This window comes from Phocoena phocoena, chromosome 10 (genome assembly GCF_963924675.1).
Source record: "Phocoena phocoena chromosome 10, mPhoPho1.1, whole genome shotgun sequence".
Classification (NCBI taxonomy): domain Eukaryota; kingdom Metazoa; phylum Chordata; class Mammalia; order Artiodactyla; family Phocoenidae; genus Phocoena; species Phocoena phocoena.
The window spans coordinates 92,878,384-92,902,857 of record NC_089228.1 but is presented as its reverse complement, the minus strand read 5'-3'; the positions used below and the strand labels follow the sequence as shown (position 1 = coordinate 92,902,857).

At 47.1% G+C, this 24,474-nt stretch overlaps 1 protein-coding gene across 2 annotated transcripts in view; it reads left to right on the top strand.

Annotated features, from left to right (window-relative positions):
* GMPR (guanosine monophosphate reductase) overlaps window positions 1-14,354 on the top strand; it is a 40,755-nt gene extending 26,401 nt beyond the window's left edge. The window contains exons 7-9 of one of the 2 annotated variants that reach the window (XM_065885280.1): window positions 6,416-6,458; window positions 8,594-8,753; window positions 14,071-14,354. In XM_065885280.1, coding sequence (XP_065741352.1) covers window positions 6,416-6,458; window positions 8,594-8,753; window positions 14,071-14,251 — 384 coding nt within the window. In that variant the 3' untranslated portion in view covers window positions 14,252-14,354. The remainder of the gene's footprint in view (window positions 1-6,415; window positions 6,459-8,593; window positions 8,754-14,070) is intronic. The other variant, XM_065885281.1, reaches the window with a different exon arrangement.
* Window positions 14,355-24,474: the final 10,120 nt, after the last annotated feature.

Below are 24,474 nucleotides of genomic sequence, written 5' to 3'. Positions count from 1 at the left end.
TTATCAACTGAGGACTTGTTAGAAGTTCTTGGGCCTCGTCTCAGACCTACTGAATCAAACTCTGAAGGTGAGGCCCAGGAATCTTTTAACAAGCCCTCTAGGTACTTCAGATGTGCTCCCAAATTTGAGAACCACTGGCTTCTAGAGTCGAGGGTCGGTACACACAGGTCGGGTCCGTGTACCAGAGCCAGAGCTCTGTCTGCTGGCGCCTAGGGAACAGCTTCTGTCAATTTCTCAGGAATAGTGACAGCCCAGGCTGGTGATACCGATGCTCCAAGGTTCTTATTTTTCCATTGATGGCCAGAGCTTTCCTAGATGGGGTTAGAAGTTCAATCTGTAATGCAGACCCCGTGAAGTTCACAGACTTATATAGGTTCTGCACCCTTGACGTCAGTTCATTCCTTCTGACCAGCAGCTGAGTGTCTTGGGGTTCAAAGCAGCTGTTTTTCTCACTGTCCCTTTGTCTAATGGAGTTTCACAAGCAGGTTTCTCCCACTTGCCAAGAGTCCTAAACCCACTGGAAACCCATCAACTGTTAGGATCCTGCCACTTTGTCCAGTTTCCTTCCAGCTGTCTCATTTTACACTTTCGTTGCTGAATTAGCATGTCTGTGCTACTGAAGTTCAGAAGGAAGCCACAGCAGGGGGTCGGTTACACCCAAGAGGCTGGACGTGAACTGTGGTCCACGTGGGCTTCTGAGAGGCAGAGGACTGAGAAATCCAGGACACCTCCTGGGTAGGTGAAGATTAAGGTGTGACCAGTTCATTTTGTCTTGTCATCTGCTAGGGACATGACACAAAGGAGAGCATTTTAAAGGTGGAAACAGCATTAGAGGAAGTAATGGCTGACATGTACTGAGCAGCTACTGTCTTTTGGGCACAGTACACCTATAATCTCTAATCCTTGGAACAATCTAGGTATTAGGTAGCTGTTCTCTTCATTGGACAGGTGTATTTGGGTTCTCTAGACAAACAGAACCAATAGGGTGTGTGTGTGCGTGTGTGTAGACATAGATTTATTATAAGGAATTGGTTCATGCCATGACGGGGCTGAGAAGTCTCAAGATCTGCAGGGGGGTTGGCAAGCTGGAGACCTAGGAGAGCTGATGGTGTGATTCCAGTCTGAGTCTGAAGGCCTGAGAACCAGAGAGAGCCAGTGTTTCTGTTGGAGTCAGTGTCCAGGGTCCCAGTTCTAAGGCAGTCAGTCAGGAAGCATTCCCTCACTTGGGGAAATCTCAGCCTTTTTGTGCTATTCAAGCCTTCAAGTGATTAGGTGAGGCCCACCCACATTAGGGAGGGCAATCTGCTTTACTCAGTCTGCTGATTCATGTGTTACTGTCATCCCCAAAACACCCTCACAGAAACATCCAGGACAATTTTTTGACCAAATGTCACTCCATGGCCCAGTTGATGCCTAAAATTAACTGTCACATCCAGTGAGGAGACTGAAGCTTTGAGACCTAAAGTAACTTGTTCAGCATCACACTGCTGGTGGGGGGCAGAGCCAGCTCTCAAACCGAGGTCTGTTCATCTCCCGTGTTCCACTCCTTCCCTTGACCACCCTCATTTAGAAAGTGTGGAGACTCCGAGGGTGAAGGGCTAGCTGAAGTCACCAAGAATGCAGGGTTGGCCCAGCATCCCGGGTCTGCTCCTTTCCCATCACACTGCTTTGGGGGACTTCAGCTTAACCTGTGTTTATAGCTCACCTTTTCCCCGCAGGGTCCCCAAGAATGTCTTCAAGTGAAGGGATCAGAGTCAGAACCTGGTGAACCCTTAGGAAGGGCAGGGATTGGAACAACCAGATGAGTTCATTGTCCACTGATACCCAGAATGGTTTGGACTTTGTAGTGCTTCACAGGACCTAAAAAAAGGTCCTGTGATGAGGTTGGCTGGGATCACTGTTGTCTCTTTACTCAAGGCCAAAATTTTAACCAGTGCATTTGATAAAGACCTAGAGAGCGTGCTTCTCTAGTTTGAGGAGGGAATGATAGAGGTCAAGCTGATTCGAAGTTACCCCTGACCCCCTCCTTGTCTACACCCAGTCAGTAGGGCTCTCATCCACTCACTGACCCTCTGCAAAGAAGGAAAGATTGATGGGCAAATTTCTTATTTTGTTGATTTAATGTAGTTGTTTAGGAAACGGTTAGACCATTATTTGGAAAGGCCTAAACAAAGTCATTCAAATAATTTATTTTGAGGCTTGAAGAATTCCCCAACCAAAAAGGTTTAGCCTAGAAAAAGTTAGAAATATAAAGGAAATAAAGATTACTGGAAATGCCATCTTTTTCAAAAAAATTATTTTACTAAAGTGTAGTTGATTTACAATGCTGGGTTAATTTCTGCTGTACAGCAGTGTGATTCAGTTATACATATATATATTCTTTTTCATATTCTTTTCTATTACGGTTTATCACAGGATGTTGAATGTAGTTTCATGTGCTGTACAGTAGGACCTTGTTTATCCACTTATACATAATAGTTTGCATCTGCTAATTAATCCCAAACTCTTCATCCCCCTCCTTCTTGGCAACCATAAGTCTGTTCTCTGTATCTGTGAGTCTGCTTCATAGATAAGTTCATTTGTGGCATATTTTAGATTCCACATATAAGTGATATCATATGGTATTTGTCTTTCTCTTTCTGACTTACTTCACTTAGTATGATAATCTCTAGGTCCATCCATGTTGCTGAGAATGGCATTATTTCATTCTTTTTTATGGCTGAGGAGTATTCCATTGTGTATGTATACCATATCTTTTTTATCCATTCATGTGTCGATGGACATTTAGGTTGTTTCCATGTCTTGGCTATTGTGAATAGTGCTGCTGTGAACATAGGGGTGAATGTATCTTTTCAAATTAGAGTTTTGTCTGCATGTACGCCCAGGAGTGGAATTTCTGGACCATATGGTAACTCTATTTTTAGTTTTTAAAGGAACTGCCGTAGTGTTTTCTATAGTGGCTGCACCAGTTTACATTCCCACCAGCAGTGTAGGAGGGTTCCCTTTCCTCCAAACCCTCTCCAGCATTCGTTATTTGTAGACTTTTTGATGGTGGCCATTCTGACCTGTGTGAGGTGATACCTCACTGTAGTTTTTTTTGTTTGTTTGTTTTTGTGGTACGCGGGCCTCTCACTGCTGTGGCCTCTCCCATTGCGGAGCACAGGCTCCGGACGCGCAGGCTCAGCGGCCATGGCTCACGGACCCAGCCGCTCCGCGGCATGTGGGATCCTCCCAAACGGGGGCACGAACCCGCGTCCCCTGCATCGGCAGGCGGACTCCCAACCACTGCGCCACCAGGGAAGCCCCTCACTGTAGTTTTGATTTGGATTCCTCTAATAATTAGCGATGATGAGCATCTTTTCATGTGCCTGTTGGCCATCTGTATGTCTTTGGAGAAATGTTTATTTAGGTCTTTTGCCCATTATTTTGATTGGGGTGTTTGTTTTTTTGTTATGGAGTTGTATGAGCTGTTTGTATATTTTGAAAATTAAGCCCTTGTTGGCTGCATCATTTGCAAATATCCTTTCCCAGTCCGTAGGTTGTCTTTTTGTTTTGTTTATGGTTTCCTTTGCTGTGCAAAAGCTTACAAGTTTGATTAGGTCCCGTTTCTTTATTTTTGCTTCTATAGAAATGCCATCTTAAGATAACCACTGCTAATGTTTTTATATGTATGCTGCTAGACATTTTCAGAGTTTACTCTTAAGTAGCGTTCTAGTCTCGTTCTTCCATTATTATAGCTGTGTGACTTTGGGCAAGTCACTCAACGTTTCTGAGTCTCCCTCTTTGTCTTTCCCCACCTATAAAAGATCAGCTTCAGGTTCTTGTGGTGTTTGAATAGAAAAATGAAGTTTGTAACAATCCCTTGTTCGTAGCCGGTGCTTGATTCCAATTCCCTCTGCACACTGCATGCGGACTTTTCACTGCCCCTTCTTTTAGGGCTGGGCAAGTATTTTTAAGAAGAGGTCATGCTGAGAGTTCACAGATCGAATTGCCACTCATGTCCTGTGATGCCTTTTCTACTAAAATATGTTAACACTCTTGGAAAACAAGTAACCCTTGGAATTTTTGCATGTTGTTTTTTAAAAACTCCGTGCAGCTACGCATGTTCGTGTATGAAAGTAAGCATGTCTGATTGCAGAGGTTTCCCCATACTGCTCTGCCTCCTGAGAACATGAAAGGATGCTTCCACTTTTGGAAATTACCTATAAATGGTAGTAGGGAGAGGACTCCTTGGCCGTAAAGCGTTATGTGACTTTGGGTTGCATTGGGTTAAATTGCAGTCCCGCGCGTTTGCTCTGCATTATCTGTTTCATAAATCCCACCACAGCACAGTGAACAGACAAGGCCCTATGTATGGCTTCCTCTCTGTGGCACATCACAAAGTCCTATTAACTGTGGACATTTTGGCCCATCCTGGGAGGAGAAGACCTCATTTTCTTGGGGCCCCAAGAGCACAGACTTTGAGTCAGGCCTCATCGCTGACTACGTGAGTGTGGCATTTTCAGAAGCCAGCACGAGCCACCCTACTAGTCACGAGCTAATCACTCGCTAGTGAGTGAGCAAAAGACTTAAGGACACACTTTTGTGCATGTGTGTGACGTGAGTAACTTTTTTTTTTGCGGTACGAGGGCCTCTCACTGTTGTGGCCTCTCCCGTTGCGGAGCACAGGCTCTAGACACGCAGGCTCCGCGGCATGAGGGATCTTCCTGGACCGGGGCATGAACCCGTGTCCCCTGCATCGGCAGGCGGACTCCCAACCACTGTGCCACCAGGGAAGCCCCGAGTACACGTTTTTTAAAGTCAGATCGTGTTAGGGACCTTTTTATTGGGAGCATGAGTTTATTTAATCTTTTGAGGTTATAAGCTTGAAACCCTAGTGTGAAGAACTGGTTTAGATAAAAAGATAAAGCACTTTAAAAATAATGGCAGGTCAAGTGAAGTGGAGGGGTTGCACCTTTGAAAGAGAAAGTAAATATAGTGGAGATTTGAAGCACCAACAGGATCCACAGAGCCTTAACTGCCTTCACATGAAGGGCCTTGGCCAGGTACCTTCTATGGAGAGACTCTGCCTCAAACAATTGCTCATGAACCTGTGGCCCTCCAGGGTCAGGGAAGCCACAGGTGAATAATGTACTTGATCAAGGAGGAGATAATTGCCATCAGTAAATATTCATAAAAGCCAGAGATTGAGCCTTCACACCTGCTTTTTGATCAGAATTGCAAAGAAGCAAGGAAGTAGTATTTTGAGGTCTAGCTCCCGGAGGGACAGGGCTAAAAGCATATCGGAAAAGAAGGATTGAGTCACAGAGACCCACGTCCTCAGCTGGAGATGCTATTTGTAAAGTGGTTTGTCCCAGTTCCACGGAGACGCCCTCCAACTCAAGGGCCGCACGCACCTTCCTGCCATCATCACACAAGGTAGCCCGGGTGGCCTGGGTCTCCTGTGTCCTTCCCAAAGTGTGTCCCCCCTCCTGGGGACAGGCACTTCCCTCCGAGACCCATTCTGGGCTCTGTCACGTCACGCCAGCCCCAAGCACTGCCCCAGCTTCCGGTGCCTCTGCTTCTTGCCTCTCCCTGCTGGGCAGGCTGCTACCCCAGGCCACCTCTCTGGCCTTTTCCTCCTCGGACCTCACACGGGCCACATTGCCGATAGGAGGTAAGCAGCCTGGTTATTTTGTGCCTCTTGTGCTTGTAAGAAAACACAATGGGTCTGTGTCCTAGTACCTTTGTACTGGATCCCTGGTGTTGAAACATAAGCCCCACAGCCAAACTGCCGGGCAGCCCAAGGTGTCAGGCAACCCCACCAGGCACTGAACCAGCGTAGGGCCCTGTGTGGGTCCAGTGGGTGTCAGGAATGCATGTTTGACTTGGAGGTAACGGGATACCTTACAGGAAGGTGACTAAGAGACACGTGGAGTGGCTGGAAGTATAAAGGAGCGAATTCAGTGTCCTCTCTGGCTCATAAAGTACTTCTGCTTCTGTGCTAAATAAACCTCACTTCACACCGGGCAGTGGGGGAAAGATGACCACTGAATGATGGTTACGTGGCTGGCCAGTGGCCAGGCGTGTTGAGCAGGGGCTGGCAGAGGATGAGGTCCAGCCCCTGCGCCCTGCCCGCTCGCTCAGCAGTTCCTGCTTCTGCATCCCAGGAGGGGTGCCGGTGCCCGGGCTCGGGGTGGGGAGGGGGACAGGCAGTGAGCGTGCAGACCTGAGACAGGACTGACGGGGCCTGGGGACCAGAAGGTGCGGTGGTGAGGGGAGTGTCGGGCCTTGGCCCTGAGGGTTGTGTGCTTGGCTGCAGGCAGGGGTGGGAGGAAGGGGCTGGACCAGCAGATGCCATCGAGTGCCCCCAGGGGAGGGGGATGGCCGGCCAGGCTCCCACTGACAGCCTTTCTTTGCTCTTTCCTTTTTGAAGGATGGAGGCTGCACGTGTCCAGGAGATGTCGCCAAAGCCTTTGGTAAGAGGCCGCAGAGGGGGAGGGGAGGGAGCTCCCTTGCAGGGGTGCCGGAAGGAGGTGGCAGACACGTTAGGAAGTTCAGGGCCAATCCTGAGTTTCCTCTCCACCGATTTCAGCCCCTGACTGGCCCAGATCCTGGCATCAGTTTGGTTCCGGCTGGTGGCAGAGCAGGCCGAGTGCCCAGGGATAGATGGAGGGGTGTTGCCCTGTGGGCCAGGAGTGGGTGAAGTCATAGCCCAGAAATCACCACTGGGAAGGCTCAGGGTACCCGAGGAAGAGGACTGTATCGGGTCTGAGATACCGAAACTTCAGCGAGGGGGTCTTCGGAGCCTAACATGGGGGACTCCTGAGGGAGGGACGGGAGCCCTAGCCGCAGTTCCTCACCACAGGCCGAGGAGTCTGTGTCGCACCAGGGGCGGCAGCGTCTGGCTGTGACCCCGCAGGGCTGGGCCACGGTGCCCCAGCCAGGTGTTTTCTTGGGGAGGCACTGGAGGTCCAGCATCTCTGCGTGCTGTGCTCTGAGCTGCCACACAGCTGGGGAACCCCGAGGTGAGGCCATGTGTGCTGGCAGGGGCATCTCTACTGTTGATTTTTGTGCTACGCGTACTTAATACTGATGGGTGTTCTGTCTCGGGCTCCCTTGTGATAGGGCACACGGTGCACCCTGCCCAAGTGGTGTCTGGACTCCCACTCCGGCAGCTTTCCCTCCCCGCGCTCCCCCAGGAAATGCAGCCACGCCTGTGGAGGGAGAGGGACCAGGTCGGGGCAAAATGCTGGTTAGGAAGGGACACGAGAGTGTTCAGAAAGGAAAATAACTGGAAGCCACTTCAAAGCATTGTTTGAGGGGATCTGTGCTCTGTGTTCCTGCTGTTTACATCTGCCCCTGGGGTTGTGGTTTTCGGGAGGCCTGGCCAGACACCAGTTGTCCTCTGCCCCCTTATAATCACGGCAGGGGGGCGGTCAAGGAGCCAGCAGTCGTGTTAGGGACCCTGCAGGGAAGAGTCTGCAAAGCTTGCTGCCAAGTAGAGAGGTCCTGGGCCTTGGTTCCCTGATTTCCAGGCCCAGGGGCCAGCCCTGTAGCCCCTGCCTTCCGTAATGCTGGACGGAAGGGACTGGAACGCCTGATGCACGCCCCAAAGTCCTCTTGTAAATATTTAAGTGACCAGATGGAGGCAGTCAAGGTCACGTTTCAGAGGATCCTGTGTTTGCTTCTCCTTGTCCTTCATCGTGATGACTTCACAGCATCTGTACGCTGATGTCCTCCCCTTCTGAATATAAACCCTCAATAGGACTCGCTGAGGGTGGGGAATAGTGACTGTTCCTGTTTCTTCCACGTAGGCCTTTCACTTTCCTAACAACTAGTTAGTGCCCATCTCCCATGTGCTATAATAAACGCTGAGGACACAGCAGTGAGTTAGCCGCACCCCGTTCCAACTATCCGTGGTCCTGATCCAACATAACCTACGAAGGCAGTTTCAACACCCCAGTCTCCTGTGTACCTATCCTGGAAGTTTCATGTCATTTGGTGATTAATATGGGGTATTGTTTACTCTGGAAGTCAAATGTTTATCACAGCAGAGGTGCGGGTGGAGTTTTACGGGATGTATACACACATGTGTGTGTATGTGTATGACGTATATACTTACAGGTTTCTCTCCTTCATGCCCAAGCTCTAGTGCAGGAGGTTCTGTCTGTTCTGAGGTCCCTTCATAGCTACACTGTGTGAGCGTGCTGAGAGCTTCAGGTAGACCAGATGCCTGATGGGGACATGGTAGAGGAGTTACTGTGTTACGTATGAGGTTGGACAACATGCTGAGGTGCTGCCCAATTATTAATGCTTCTTTGATTTTCAGAGAGTTAGACCTGTGGAAGGTGGTCATAGATAGGAAGTCACCAATAACCATTAAGGGTTGTCCACTGTTATTAACCACCCAAGCTTCAGGAGGCTAACTTGTTGCTTGGAGCATCCAGTGCCCATCTGCCCTTACCTTTTTTCCAAGTGGGGAGGTTGAGCTTTTCTCTGACCACAGCCAGGAGGAGGGCGGGTGAGTTGGTAGCACTTGCATCTTTCCAGAGCCCATTTTCTCTGAGCTCTTTTCTCTGCTGCTTCTTTTCGTCCCCACTTCGGAGTGCAGGAGCCGGAGCAGATTTTGTCATGCTGGGAGGGATGTTTTCGGGCCATACTGAGTGTGCTGGAGAGGTGATCGAGAGGAATGGACAGAAGCTCAAGCTGTTCTATGGGATGAGCTCAGAGACAGCGATGAAGAAACACGCGGGAGGGGTTGCGGAGTACAGGTATGGAGGGTGGGTGGAGCGGGGGGGGGGGGGCAGCGCCGTCACCAGTGAGGTTGCGTTCCCCGGCTCCTTACAGAAATGGGGTGGAAGTGGGTCTCAAAGACTATGAGTCTGTATATTATAGTACCACAGGAAGGAGCTAGAACACATACGTATTTCTTAATTAAGATGTTCAATTAAGAAATAACTGTATGGGGCTTCCTTGGTGGCGCAGTGGTTGAGAGTCCGCCTGCCGATGCAGGGGACACAGGTTCGTGCCCCGGTCCGGGAAGATCCCACATGCCGCGGAGCGGCTGGGCCCGTGAGCCATGGCCGGAGCCTGTGCTCCACAACGGGAGAGGCCACAACAGTGAGAGGCCCGCGTACCGGAAAAAAAAAAAAAAAAGAAATAACTGTATGGCTTAAATGTTTTTTTTTTAACTGAAGTACAGTTGATTTACAATGTTGTGTTAGTTTCAAGTGTACAGCAAAGTGATTCAGTTATATATACATATTCATCTATTTTTTTTCAGATTCTTTCTCCTTATAGATTACAAAATATTGAGTATCGTTCCCTGTGCTATACAGTAGGTCTTTGTTGGTTATGTGTTTTAAATATAGCAGTGTGTACATGTCAATCCCAAATTCCCCACCTATCCCTACCCCCAACCCTTCCTTCCTGGTAACCATAAGTTCATTCTCTTTTTTTTAGATTTGCATGATATATGATTTGTCTTTCTCTGTCTTACTTCACTTAGTATGATAATCTCTAGGTCCATCCATGTTGCTGCAAATGGCATTATTTCATTCTTTTTAATGGCTGAGTAATATTCCATTGTGTATATATATATATATATATATATATATATATATATATATATATACGCCACATCTTCTTTATGGAGTATATGGACATTTAGGTTGCTTCCATGTCTTGGCTATTGTAAACAGTGCTGCAATGAACATTGGGGGTGCATGTATCCTTTCGAACCATGTTTTCCTCTGGATATATGCCCAGGAGTGGGATTGCTTGATCATATGGTAGCTCTATTTTTAGTTTCTTAAGGAACCTCCATACTGTACTCCATAGTGGCTGTACATTCCCACCAACAGTGTAGGAGGGTTCCCTTTCTTCCACACCCTCTCCAGCATTTATTGTTTGTAGACTTCTTGATGATGGCCATTCTGACTGGTGTGAGGTAATATCTCATTGTAGTTTTGATTTGCATTTCTCTAATAATTAGCAATGTCGAGAATCTTTTCATGTGCCTCTTGGCCATCTGTATGTCTTCTTTGGAGAAATGTCTGTTTAGGTCTTCTGCCCATTTTTTGATTGGGTTGTTTTTTTCAATATTGAGCCGCACGAGCTGTTTGTAAATTTTGAAGATTAATCCCTTGTTGGTCGCATATTTTGCATATTTTCTCCCATCCTGAGGGTTGTCTTTTCGTCTTGTTTATGGTTTCCTTTGCTTTGCAAAAGCTTTTCCGTTTCCTTAGGTCCCATTTGTTTATTTTTGTTTTTATTTCCATTTCTCTAGGAGGTGGGTCAAAAAGGATCTTGCTGTGATTTATGTCAGTGTTCTGCCTGTGTTTTCCTCTAAGAGTTTTATGGTATCCGGTCTTACATTTAGGTCTTTAATCCATTTTATTTTTGTGTATGGTGCTAAAGAATGTTCTACTTTCATTCTTTTACATGTAGGTGTCCAGTTCCCAGCGCCACTTAGTGAGGAGGCTGTCTTTTCTCCATTGTATAGTCTTGCCTCCGTTGTCGTAGATTAATTGACCATAGGCGTGTGGGTTTATTCTGGGCTTTCTGTCCTGTTCCATTGATCTATATTTCTATTTTTGTGCCCGTACTATGAAGTCAGGGAGCCTGATTCCGCCAACTTTTTCTTTCTTGAGACTGCTTTGGTTATTTTGTGTCTCCATACAAATTTTAAGATTTTTTTTGTCCTAGTTCTGTGAAAAATGCCATTAGTAATTTGATAGGGATTGCACTGAATACGTAAATTACCTTGGGTAGTATAGTAATTTTGACAATATTTATTTTTCCAATCCAAGAACATGGTATATCTTTCCATTTGTTTGTGTCATCTTTGATTAGAAAACATATGTTGCCTCTTTGAAACTAGCTATAATTTTCATCCAACCAGGCTTTGCAGTGTTTGGGGCCCCAGAAAGGCAGTGCAGAGGGGAAGTATTTGGGGATAAGTTGGAAATGGAACTAGGAGTAAGTGTGAGTAGGTATGACTCTTGTTCAACCAGCCCTGGAGGGGACCCTCCAGACTTCCAGGCCTTCTCCTGGTATCACAGCCTTGTCCTGGTATCACAGCCTTGTCCTGATAGGGCTGGTGTGGAGCCTGAGATGAGTCAGGCTAGAAGTGGCAGGCAGAAGGATGGGTCCCCCGCTGCATATGATACAGGGGTGGGCGAGACCACCTCACAGAGGTCAAGCCTTTTGGGAAGAGTGCTGTGTGTCACCTGCAGTGGCTCCCACAGGACTCTTCCCTGCCTCTGGGCTCAAGCAGTTGACACAGGCAGTATTTTTAGGCATTTAATTATGTTACTGTGCAGAAGGGATGCTCACGTCTGCTTATCTGCTCCACTTCCATTTTAATTGTGTGCACGTGTGTTTTAAGAACGTTGTGACAGAACATACCCACTGTCTCGCCCTGCTCCATAGTCTGTCACTGCTTCTCATCAGAGTTTGCACTGATGACAAGCTGTGCACAGGACAGGAGGCCCTGCATCCTTAGAAGGATGTCCTTAGAAGGATGGAAACTCAGGCCCCCTGCCATGCGCTGATAACCTCCATTTCCTACCACTTATTCCACACCCAAAAGCTTACAATGAAGGTGTGGGATTCAGATGGATTGTGTAAGGTTTGAGCCAACCTAGAGGTACACATCTCAACTCCACTGAGATTTTCAGGTGGGTGGGAGGGCAGGAGGGGTGGGTTCTCCCCCCCGCCACTGAAGCTCTGTTTCTTGGGTACTGGTAGGCTGACTTCAATCCTCTTTTGGGGGGAATCTCAGTATCAGTGATGTTGTGGTATGCGAACACATACCACACCACCAGGGGACTACATTTATACCTTCATTCTGGAAACTGCAGACAGTCCAAGCAAGAGGGACACGCCCCGCCCACACCGCCTCCGAAGGCCTCTCTCTTGTGTGGTGACTGCCGGAGGAGGCTGTACAGTGTGTTGTGGGAGAGAAGGGGAGGGGTTTACTGTCTCACATCCGACCTGGACCTCTGGCCAAGAAGCTTATTTAATGCTTTGCCAGTGACCAGTGTCACCGTTCAAGGGCCCATGCCTGTCTCCTATGTGCTGGTCCGGAAGTGGAGCCGTTGCGATTCCATGACAGTCAGTTGCTTTGCCTGGAGGACATTTTTTGCCCTCTAGCCGTTGCATCTGTTTTGGGTTCTAAGAAAAGTAGGTAGGGAAGGCCAGACTCGGGGGGTGAACAGAAGCCAAGGAGCTGGGGAAAAAAAAATCCTCTCCTGTGATTTCAGCAGGGTTTAAACAAAAAAGAAAACAGAAGATTTGGGAGTATCAAGACTCAGTTCCAGAATTGGATTCAAATCTTAGCCAAGGAAGCAAAGTGCTGAAGTACCTTAATCCAGAGGCAGCCTGAGCCCTGTAGGCTGCATCTGCGCTCTTTCTAGATCTGTCTCTGTCTGTCTCCCTCCCTCCCAGCACCTGATGTCTTCCTGAGAATGATTCTCCGTCTTTGATGTTGTATTTAATTAAGGCAGAGTTATTTATGCTTTACTAGTTCTTTCCCACTCATTACCCACTTAGTTCTCTTGCTGTCCTTGGGAGACAGATCAGAGCCCTTCATTTTACAGATGAGAAGACTTGGGCATCAACGATAAGTGACTTGTAAAAGGTGCCATCACCACTTAGCAAAGAAGCAATGCTGAGGAACTGGAGGATGTCCAGTAAGCCTCGGGAAGGCCATGGAAACCGCTTTTAAAAAATGAAAGGGCCATCATTTCAGGCACACGTGCGCGTGTCGGTCTCTGGTCACAGAGTGCAGTGACGCCAGTCATCTTGGGTGTGTGTGGCCAGTGGCCGGCTTCGTGAACTTGGTGCTGTAAACCAGCCACTAACTAGGCCAGCCCTTGGTCTGGTGGATGGTTTAAGTTGCTAGATTTCACCCGAGGGTAGTCTTGCAGGTGTAGATTGCCATGCTCAAGAATTACTACCCTTTTGAAATTCTAGGTAATAACTTTTTGATCAAGAGATGCTACTTTTTCAGTATTTAGTTAATCGTTAAAATTTCCAGATGGCCTGACCCTTAGATGGAGGCTGGAGTTTTGCATGGATTGGAGAGTTCCTTCTTGTAATGTCCCTCCTAAAGTAAGTCTGGATTGTATCTCCATCTTGCAGTAAGGGGACGTGACGTGGAATCAGCAGTGTTAAGACTCAGCAAGGACAGATGTGTTCTAGTGTTGGCGCCATGTGCCAGCTCTTCTGAATTTCTCAGTGTCCCCCTGAAAACTCAGAAGACGCTAACCAAAGCCCTGCAGCCTCCGGTGCTGAGAAAGTCCTTAGTTCTGCTCTGGTTCCACCTTTCAGGAGCCCCGCGCCACGCCCAGGACAACAGGCATAGTGATTTGTGCAGACGCAGGGTGGTGAGCTGGGGGCAGGGGCACCCGACAAGGGCCCTGGGAAGACAGGCCGTGTGAGTGGAGCCACTAACCTTACTAGTGGAGGTTTCCACGTCACCTCGCGGTGCTTGACTTGTCCCTTTTCTCCATCCTTTCCCTCCTCCCCCCCGGCTTGTCCCCTATGAAGGTGCTCTGTCTGACCCTGACTGGAGAGCTGGCAGGGGTGGGGGAGGGACGCTCTGGGCTTGTTCCGTTGTTGATCAGGGAGAGCACGCAGCAGAGACGCTGGTGGGCAGTGGTCAGGAGGTCTGTTCCGCTGTCCCGTAGGTATTCTGGGGCTCTGGGTCAGTTGGAGGTGTGTGTACAACATGAACAGAGACTGGAAAGGCGGGGCTGGTTTTCGATGGGGACGGAGTAGTACACACTGCTGGGGAGGACGTCGCCCTCCGGGGTGACGGTCTGGGTCTGTGACTCTTCCAGGGTTGCTGAAGGGCTCTGGGCAGCCAGCAGCGAGGTCACGCATCTTGGGTAGGAGGAGTGCCTTCCTCTGAGATGCTGGCCTGACCTGCGTGGCGCGTGCAGCAAGGCCGATGCGGGCGTGGCGTTGGAGGGTGGCGTGTAGCTGCCCAAGTGCCTTGGGCTACGGCTGGGTAATCCTCTTGGCCGGCTTCTTAAGGGAAAAGAACCAGATTAAAAGAAAAAACCTCCCTTTTTCTTCCAGAGCCTCTGAGGGCAAGACCGTGGAAGTGCCTTACAAAGGGGATGTCAAGAACACTATTCTGGACATACTCGGAGGACTGAGGTCTACCTGCACCTATGTAGGGGCTGCCAAACTCAAAGAGCTCAGCAGAAGGGCGACGTTCATCCGGGTGACCCAGCAGCACAACACCGTGTTCAGCTAACCTCGAGATCAAGGACGAGACGACCTCCAGCCGCCGGAAGCGTCTGCACAGGCCTGCTTTCCCACCCCCCTCCTCCTGTGACGGCAGAGGGTCCGGCTGATCCCAGAAGCAAGGCACTTCCTGGGTCAGCGGTTGGAGCTTAGCTGCCCAGAACGTGTAACCTCCTTGTTAAAACTAACACTCACGCCTTTTTCTTTTCTTTCCTTTTTTTTTTTTTTTTTTTAAGAAAATGGTTTCACTTTAATATAATGCTATGAAGACTTGCCTGCGTGCTGGAGTCTGCATTTGCAGGACCAAGTGGGTCGGGGGAGCTGGGGGGTTTTCTGCCTTCTTCCCACGCTTGGCTTTTAGCGGTCAAGGTACCTGGGGAGGGGAGGGGAGGGCAGGAGGGGAAGATTCGGGGGGGAACCACAGCTAGAGGAACCGGCATCCCCTCCCTCCAGCTTTCGGTTGCTGGCAAAGAACAAAAGCAGTTGACAGGTGAACCTGAAGAATTTGATTCCGGCAGGTGCCCCCAAGGTGCGGTGACGTGTTTCCACCACCTTTCTTGCACGTGCCTTTTGGGAGCAGGTCCTCTATTGCTGCTGCTTCTAGGAAGCTGTCCCCGTCCTGGTTTAAATTTGCTTTGTTCTCCCCCGTCTCTTCCCTCTCCTCCTCCGTTCTGGCTCATTGGGTTGGCCTCTCAAAGAATATTATTTTGAAGTTCCATGAGATCTTTTATTGAAAGGTTATCCACTGAAAAGCTGGCAGGTAGAGTCCCACTGGAAAGCAACCAAAACCTTGAGCAGTGCCTTCCTAAAAGGCATTGGTTTAAAATCTGAGATAGAACCGTTCCCTTGTCACAGTTTCCAGGAAGGACCACCGGGCACTACTGTATAAGGGTCTGTTCATTGGTGACAGTGGTACTTCCTTGGAGAAAGGACCCGTGGCCTTGGCAGGGATCCCACAGCAGTCCACCGTGACACTTGTCTAAACGGTGAACACGGATGAATTAATGATGACCGGCCACTTCTTTTGAAGCATTATTTGAATATCAGGACTGGGAGGTGTATGCGGCCCCTTTATCTCCTTTTAAACGAGGCTGAAGCAGCAAATACGGGAGTTAAATTTTCTCTGAAAAGACAAGCGACAGCCCTGGAGCAGAAAGGAGCCACACACACCTACTGTGTAAGAGCGAATTAATTGTCTGATGTCCATGGTGACTGACACCGTATGAGGAATCCAACCAAACCATGGCACTCCAGGAACTTACAGGTCGGAGTTTAGTCTTAGAAGAATACCTTTAAAGATCCAGCAACTTGAACTCCGTTGTAATGCTTTTTGCTCCTCAGTCCATTCAGAATACTTCTTATACTTGTAGAAACACGAACGGCTACACATTTGAGATGAGGGGCTAAAGGATGTGGAACATAAAGCAAGATGTGGGTCATTGCTGGAGGCACCCCACCTCTTCTGTCTGCTTGTCTGAGGTGTAAGCCCCATGCCGTTCCTGTGGAAGACGTGTTTGACGCTTGAGCCCTCTAGTGTGTTAGCTGTAAGAGATTCTTTATTTGCAAAATAAGGGAGAGAAGTGGAGGAGTCTTAAATCCATTAAAATGGACGAGCAGTAATAAGGAAACTTCCAGAATGGCATCGTTCTCCACGCTCCTGGTCTTGGCTTTTGGGGGTCACCTTCTCCCATCAGGGTGGAGCACACGACGGCACCCCTTTGGGCAGTCCTCTCCACGGTGATGTGCCACCTGCCTGATCCATCTTGCGGGAAGACTTTGCAGACTACCTACCTGCTCTTTGTTTCCAGGAAGGCAGGTCCCTCGCTCACCTGGTTTTTAGGGGAGTGAAAACGTGACTGGCTGCAGAAGCCGAAAACCTCATCAGGATCATTTTGAAGCAGAGGTTTCACTTCTAAGGGGCCCTTACCCTCTGCACGTGCGTCTCTTGCCTCTAGTAGCCATGGGCATGGGGAATCCCGCCCTGGGGCAGCCCTCGGACCCTGCTGACTGCAGGGCTTCCTGTGCAGGGGTGGGTGCCAGTGACTAGATGCCATTCATCTTAGGCGGCTCCACCTGTGGGCTTCTGGTGGTTTCCAGGTCCGCCTCGTTGCAACATGTGAAGCCAGGCTTTTCTCTAATCAGTATGACTGCTTCAGGAAGTCTCACAGCTACTGGACCCCAGACTTGTCAGGACCTTTAGCATCTAATATTAAAACAAAGAGCAGGGAAGGCAGTGGTTCAGACCGCTTCACCAGACTTGCCCGCGTCTGCCAAGAATGCTCTGGAGGATGAGGACTTGGGCAGCCTTCTCGTCTGGGTTACAAGGCTCAGCTCATCACTGCTAGTTTACACACCAACGTTCTCTCTCTCACACACTAGCATTCACAGTGCGTCGGAACCTCAACTCTTAAGTCCTAAAGGAGAGTCCTGGTGAGATGTCCCCATCTGTGAAGCAAGAAGGCAGCAACAGTTAAGGAGTTACCCGTCCCTGCCTGGGCTAAGCGACAACTCTGGATTTAATGCCGAGAGCTCTCTTCCAGCTCTGCAGACCCTTAGGGCTGGAAGGATTGGATAGTCACGCGTGCAGATGCGGGCAGAGGGCTTCACCTGCTTGGGCCCTGGAGGAACTAGTTTCTGGGGCAACTGCTGAGCCTCATCTGTCTGAGACTGGGCACCGTGCAAACCTCTGAGTTTCTAACAGGCATGAACTACAGGAAACACGAATGAACTGTCCACCTTCAGACAACTAACCAGTGTACGGCAAAACTGTACGGAAATGGATGGATAATGCTCTGTGAGCCAACAAAGATGCCAAATACTGTTGAAAAACAAAAGTTATCTCATCTCTTACAAACAGCAACGCTCAGATAGGAGTAAACGTGAACGGAACCAGCCAAGACATCAGACGTTGAAACATGCCTTTTATCTCAGAATCTCATCTCAAGCAAGACCAACCCTCTCCCCCACCCCCAAAATTAGTAGGAAAGGCAATGCCTTACGTCACCCTCTCCACCACAAACCTACCCAGTGATGACAGCAGCTTAAGTAAGAGGGAGGAATTACGACCATATCCTCAGCCTCGTCTTTCTCCGAGGACCTAACACAAGGCAAAGACACATTTGCAATTGGCACTGTTATTTTATTAGTACGAGTATACTGAAACAATAAACTTGTACTGGTATACAGACAATTTATTTAAAACAATTTTGTTCAAATTTTGAATCAAACATTGTTTTATTATAATAATGAAATAATTTCTACCTAGAAAACCTGCAAGCACCATCAAAGAAAGGGACCATAAAATTCAATAAACAGACTCGAGTGTATCCTACAAATAGACACACCACGATTAGAAAATAGAATATGAATTCTTCCATTTTTTTTTAATATTTGTTTTAAAAAAGCTAGTGCAAGTACAATATTTTACACTGGAATTACAGAGAGTATGCACGCATATGGAAAAAAGTTCTCCTGTCACAATAGAAGCTCTTAACTATGTATGCACTTAAAATTTTCTTTTCAATAAGGTGCAAAACATCATTCCTTCCCTAGTTCTCCTCTGTACTGGCCATGTCAGTCTGATAGTGCCCTCAGAGGTCTAGTGTCTCTTTTCCCTTGGCCGGTGGGAGGCGTATGATGGGGAGGTTGGTGGGTGGTGAGCTGATACTAAAAAATACAACAGTGTGACTCTCAGAGATGGCTCTGGGACCAGGACCCCACTGGCTAGAAATTAGGACTCTCATCTTAACCGAAGGCCACCACGAATACTGGCTGGGCTCCACTGGAGCCTTTCAGCTGACAATGATTTGGGTTTACAGGGAGCAGTGAAGGCCGAGGAGGAAGAAACCTCCCCGAAAGGCCAAAAGGGCAGTTATTCACAGAACTGAATGCACAGGTATCAAGTTTAATGTTCACTGACTAAAGAATTCACCCCACTCCTGGACCGGATGATTTACGAGTAGGTGGTTCATGTAAGAAGCAGAGGAAACCTACACACCCAGCTCGGTAACCGCTCAGATTTGCTATTCCGGAGGACAGAATGTTACCTCGGCAAGGATGACTGTAAACAGCGCTTCCAAAGGGGGCCTTCAGACTGGCCATGGAAAAGGAGACTGGCTCATCGGCCATCCCAACAGCAAACGAACAAACTAAAGGGAAAGAAAACTTGGGTGAAATCTCCAATTATCTGCAGTGGAAGACTGGAGTCCTTTCAGATAAGAAAAGTGACGGGAATTCTTAAGAGACCGTTACTGTATAGATACTACCTATTGGCCAAAAAGCACTTAATTTTAATACAGCTGAACCATTTGTATGCGAGTCATGAGGATATGAAAAACTGAAGCTGCTGTTCCCTCCCGCCATCGTACAGGTAAACGTCAGCTACCAGAAACGTCGCATGTAACGGTAAGGGAAGGGCTGAGATTCTGAATTTAAGAATTAGAGGGAGATTTGCTCAGTATCCCCCCAGCTGTCCAGTTTCTGCTGGCTAACTTGATTTCTGGACAGAATACGACTTCTGAGAAGTTGCTCCGCATTTATTTTGGCCTCTTAATAGTAAAGAAAAAATCAAAACCAAAGTAAAACAAGGCATTTCAACTGAAATCCTTGTTTTACCCCACCCCCCCATTGAACTGAGGTGTCGGGGGGGAAGAAGGCTGAACGTTTCTGTGTGTGTGTCCTCGTAATGAGTCCTGTTTTCTTGGTAGCTAGGATCCCTTGTTACAAACACTTCTTGTTCAGAATTATATTCTTTGGGTTTATTGGAACAGGAAGTGCTGAAAATGTCAATCATCATCTCTGAAGAAAAAGGAGTTGCAATGGCTTAAGAGTTTAAGAAAGGGAGCTCAGAGAAGTACTTTCGGCATAGGAATGAACAGTATTCTCAAATTGCAGAATACAGAGTTACTCTCCCTCAGAAGAGGGTTCTATGTAACAGAAACATAGAGGAAGCATAGGTATAGTTGAAGAGCCTTTTACGTAGTAATTCTTCCAGGCCATAACCATACAAATCTGATCATTTAGACATGACACATTTCTATATACAAAAAAAACATGTAACTTTCAACCTTTATGTTTTTTTTTTTTTACAAACAAGTATGAAACTCATTGTTTCAACAGATCCATATCTTTCAAACACTGAATGAATCATTTCGACATTCATTTTTCTTTTGTGCAATTTTTAAAAACATTACCTGTACTCCTCAAAGTGAGTGCTTCAAAGTTTTTTTTCTTCAGCTTCTCAAATTAGGTGTACATTAAAAAAAAAAAAAAATCCCACAAGGTATAGTGCTACAAGAAAAGATCCTATCAGTAAGGTAACATATTTGAAGCGAGGTCATCTATGTAAAAGAAATCTCAGCTCCGGAGTAGAGGTGTGCAAACAGTTTGGAGTTTCCCTATCAACAGAAACACAACACTGTCCGTGGAAAAAAAGAGGAAACCAACCCAACACAATGGCATATGCATGTGCTTTATAAAAAAGTATATTCTCTGTATAGTTATTACTGGATGTGTTCTTAAAATTCTCTATTTCAGAAATTCTGGGTTGAAAACAAGGTGGAAGCAAAGGCCTCCACGTCACTTTAAAAACCAAAAAGCGTAATTCCCTTTGCTTTCACATCACCCCGAAGAAGCTGGATTGTTGGGCCACAGAGACCGCTGGCCCTTTTTTCACCTGGGATCATCTCGGGTGACTAGGAGATAGGAAGTGCAAAGGGTTTTAGGAGAAAACAGACCATGGTTTGTTGAGCTGCCTGCAGTTCATGAAACAGTGGCCATGACAACCAGCACAGCTCAAAAAGCCTGGCCTTCAGTCCACAGAGCTCTGCTGCTTCACCCAGATCTGAAATAGCATGGCATTAGTGTCTTCAAAAGCATTTGAGATTCTTTTTCTCTCTCTATGAAATAGGTTTCCTTAGTAGTCACAGATGTTAAAGGGTATTATCAATTGTTTCCTTAAAAAAAAAAAAAACAAAAATTCCAAAGCTACACAACAAAAATAAATTTTGGCAACGTATTTCAGTAAAGATCAAACTATGTGCAAAGAGTGGATTTTATGATTACTAGGAGCTACTGTTCATCTTGAACATGCAGCATTATATGGCAATCTATGCAGTATCTAAGGAGAAATCCACAAGATGCAGGAAATCCAAACATTCCTTGAAGTTGTACATCCCTACTCCAGAAGAGTCAAAGTGCTGCTTCTGGACACATCAGTGTACCACACACACGCCAGCCCCGTCCCTGAGTTAGAGGTGTGAAAGGTTCCGCAGAGTTCCTTAGAGGGGAGAAGGAGGGGTGCTGCCACTTCCCGGTGGGGGACAAAACCCAACACACTCACCTAACAGAAAACACAAAGGGTCACGATTCAGAGTGAGAAATGGGATTGACGACAGCAATGAAAAAAAAAAATCATCCCAAAACAAACTGGGTGAGTTGGAAAAGACAAAAAATTGACCAACATAGAAAATTATCCTGAACGTCCAAATGAAAAAGCAATTTTGGATTTCCACTTTAAAAGGTTTGAGGTAAGTGGCATCCATCTCTGTATCCCCACCTCACCCCCAGTGTGGCCCAGACAAACTGAAATAATTCTTAACGTTAAAACATTCTAAGGAAGGAACAGTCATTTTATATATTTAGAAATCCCTACAAAGAGAGGTTCACGTTTGTTGGTTGGTTGTTATTTTTTTTTTTCTTTTCGCCCTGACTAATTTCTTGGTGATTGTGTTCCACTGTAAACGCAAAAGGCCTGCTGTTATTAGTTTCAAAATGGAAAACAGGAAAGAAAGAAGAACGAAAGACGGGTTCAGTAAATATTGCAAAGTGGACACAGTACAGAGGCACATGGCTGATCCTCGTAAGCTGCATGGCACGGAAGGGTTTCTATGCCTGTCATTGTTAGGTCGGCTACGCAGGCGCAGTGACAAAGGCTGCTCTGGGAGCCTTGGGGCTCGCCAGCGTCTGCAAACAAGAGGAGGCCCCTGTCCTCTGGATGTTCTATTTGGAGAGAGAGCTGCCACAAAGGAGTGGTGACCATTGTTCGCAGGTGGCCCCTTCCGTAGCCACCGGCCGGACGCTTGGAAGGCGCGCACACGGCGGGCCACGCTTCCTGCCCGCGCCCAGAGGCTCGGCTCGAAGTCTCAAGGACACAGACCTGCCCACTCGCGGAAAAGATCGTGGAACATGGGTTGATCCTGGCACTATTGCTCCAGAGTGCGCCTCAGAAAGGACTCTGTCTCCCTCCCGTCTGCAATGCACATTCGCTACTCCTCGTGGTGACGGGGGAAGTGCCGTTCTCCCCTTCCGCCTCCTTGGCTTGCTGTTTCTGCAACAAGGTGGCAGACAGGGCTCCCGAAAGCAAGCTCCCTGCCCCAGGATTCGGCATCCGCAGCGGGGCAAACGCGCAGCAGGAGGCCCTCCCCTTCCTGGCTCCTTCCTTCCAGCCCTTCTCTGGCCAGAACAGGAAAGAGGGACCGAGTAAGGAAAAAGCCAAAAGGGTCTGAGCTTCCTCTAGAGCACACTGATCAGACTCTATTGGCACGGAAAGTATTGCACGTGCTAAAGAAGCAAGAAAGTGAAATGGGACAATGTTTAGAAAGAACCAATTATTTGATAATTCCTATACCTGAAACAGAAGCACAAAAACGATGATATTCCTATTGCTCCAAACCATGTCATGTTTTCCCATTTTAGTGTTGGAGGTGTGGATCCAGTTAGCTCGATACTCGAAAGAAGCCAGAAGGTGGTGGCTGCTTCTCTGAGTCCACATGAGTTGCTGTAATTAGTGGTACTGATGAGGACAAAGTCTATAATGGCAGCCCCATATTCCTCTTACCGTCAAAACAAAAAGAAAAACAAAGCCTAATAATTGCAAGTGCCCTGAGCAGAATATATGGAAGATTAAGCAAGTTCTCTGAACAGAGACATTTAAAAAAATACAGCACTAAATAAGCAATATGACTGCAAGAACGGACTCACCCAGCTCTCTGCTAGCATGCTGAGAGGGTAATGAAAATCAAAGAAAGTCAAGGACTGGATCTAGCTATTCTAAACCTATTCCAATGTTTTTGGTACACCCCAGAAAATGGTTTGTAAAAATCATTAGTCCTGCTGAGAGCTAAATGTGAATACTAGATAGCCAAAATGTGGGTTGACATTAGAATTTTTTTTTAATTGGTGAAATGGAAAAAGTACTATTCTCAATGGTAAAAGAAAACTCAGGCATTTGTTCAGATAAGTTGCAGCCATTCCAAGTAAGAATATTTAAAAATTTCTCCCTCCTTATAAAACATTTTTTTTTTTAAAGCACTTTAAAATGCACACTCAAAACCCACAAACAATATTTCAGATCTCTGGGAATAAAAGGTTTCAACTGTGAAATACCCTTTCTGGGTTTGTACCAAACATTAAATCTTGATTTGATTTCAGATGGAAAAATAAAAGTCATTCTGAAAATAACATCAGTAACAACAACAAAGTAATTGTTTTCTTTTAAAAAAAAAAAAAACTTGCTCACATACATAAACGTCTTTATGGAAAACTCTCTCAATGAATCTGAAGAAAATTCTCAGAGTTGTCCTGCTAAGACCTGGTTTTATGTGACAGATGCGGTAAGAAGACCAAAATGAATTCTGAAAGGAACATAACCTTATAAAATGGCCTAGAGTTTAGGCAGGTTAGAAAGTAATTTTGCTACATTTATTTATGCTCGTTCAGTCCCCCAAACCTTTCCCACAATGTTATTGGATAAAAACTGCAGGAATATCACACAAATTATAAACTCAAGATGTGCAAATCGCAAGGTTCTTTAAAAGTTCGTCTTAAAAAGAAAAACACTGGACAAAAGTGAGTATTCTTTTTTCCATCCCTTTCCTCTCAGTTCCTCTGCCAGCTCTGCATATGCTTTTAATTCCTTCTCAAACATCAAAGTGAAGAGTGCCTCCTGTCAGGCTGTACTTGGTGGTCATTCATTGTCACATACTAGTTCAAAATTCACATTCATCCCATTAAACCACATTGAAACTTTCAACATCTTGCTCCGTGAGAAACTCTGCAGAGCTGAAATGTAGTTACAGTGTTGAAAAAAAAAAAAAGAAAGCAACTTAGTTTTTCTTCCCAAAGAGTTTAAAGTGAGATACAGTACTTGTTGAATGAGAGACCAAGATGCTTGGTAATAAAGTGTGAACAGTATTTTAAGTGCTTAGAGATAGTAATATATATGCTCATCTTCAAAATCTAATTCCTCACGTCACACTGGAATCTGAAAAAAGTGGCACCCGAGTTGTCCATAGTCATGAACTACAAACAGTACTAGAGTTAAAAGACAGAAGATTTGCAAACCCAATGCGAAGAGCTTCCGCGGCTCTCTTGTGTCTACCTCTTGGGAGTGAAGTCAATGCGATTAACCTGATTGGTTTTCCTAACACTGCACAGAGACCAGGGTGGGTTTCACTCTCCGCCACCCCCGCTGCCCACCCCCCGGGTGCGGAGCGATGGCAGCGGGGGCTGCCCTGCCCACCACGATGCCCTGGAGACATCACTGCACTAGTAAAGCAGAAACGAAATCCCACGGGTGGCAGTTGCTCTTTAAAAAAATATCAGTGCAGTCAGGCCCCATGGGGGGAATATATATCTCTATGATTAAAAGTCGCTTTTATTGTAAAATATGTTGGAGGAAAAAAAATGTTCTTTTACACGGTTAGTTTTCCATCTGCTGTCTTGACGGCCTCTCTGGGATGCCCTGAACCTGGGGTCCTGATGCTGATTTTGCACGTGAGAACCTCATGAGGACGTGCCCCTGGACCTCCAATCCCGTGCTGAGAGCAAGAGAGAGGGAGGCAGAGAGAAAGAGAGCCTCACCTGCCGTGGCACCCGGGCACCCTCACTTGCACGCACGCACGCACCCCCTGCAGCCCGTTGTCCCGAAACCGGGAGAAGTCGGCACCCCGTGGGTGCATCTTCGCTGCTAGAAAAGGCAGGCACCGTGGGGCCACGTTCATTTCCACCAGGACGCCCGCCCAGAGCCCGGGCTGGACCTGCCCCAGCCCCTGCCTGCCCACCCCACTGAGAGACACGCGTGGAAAAAGCATATGCACCATCTCCTGCCCAACCCCCGCTGTAACTCTAAGGACAAGGTTATAACAGAACCCTAAAGTAAGAGGATAACATGTAAATACTGTGTTATTTAGCCTACAGTACAGTAATCTGGATACAAATGATAAAGGAGGGCCA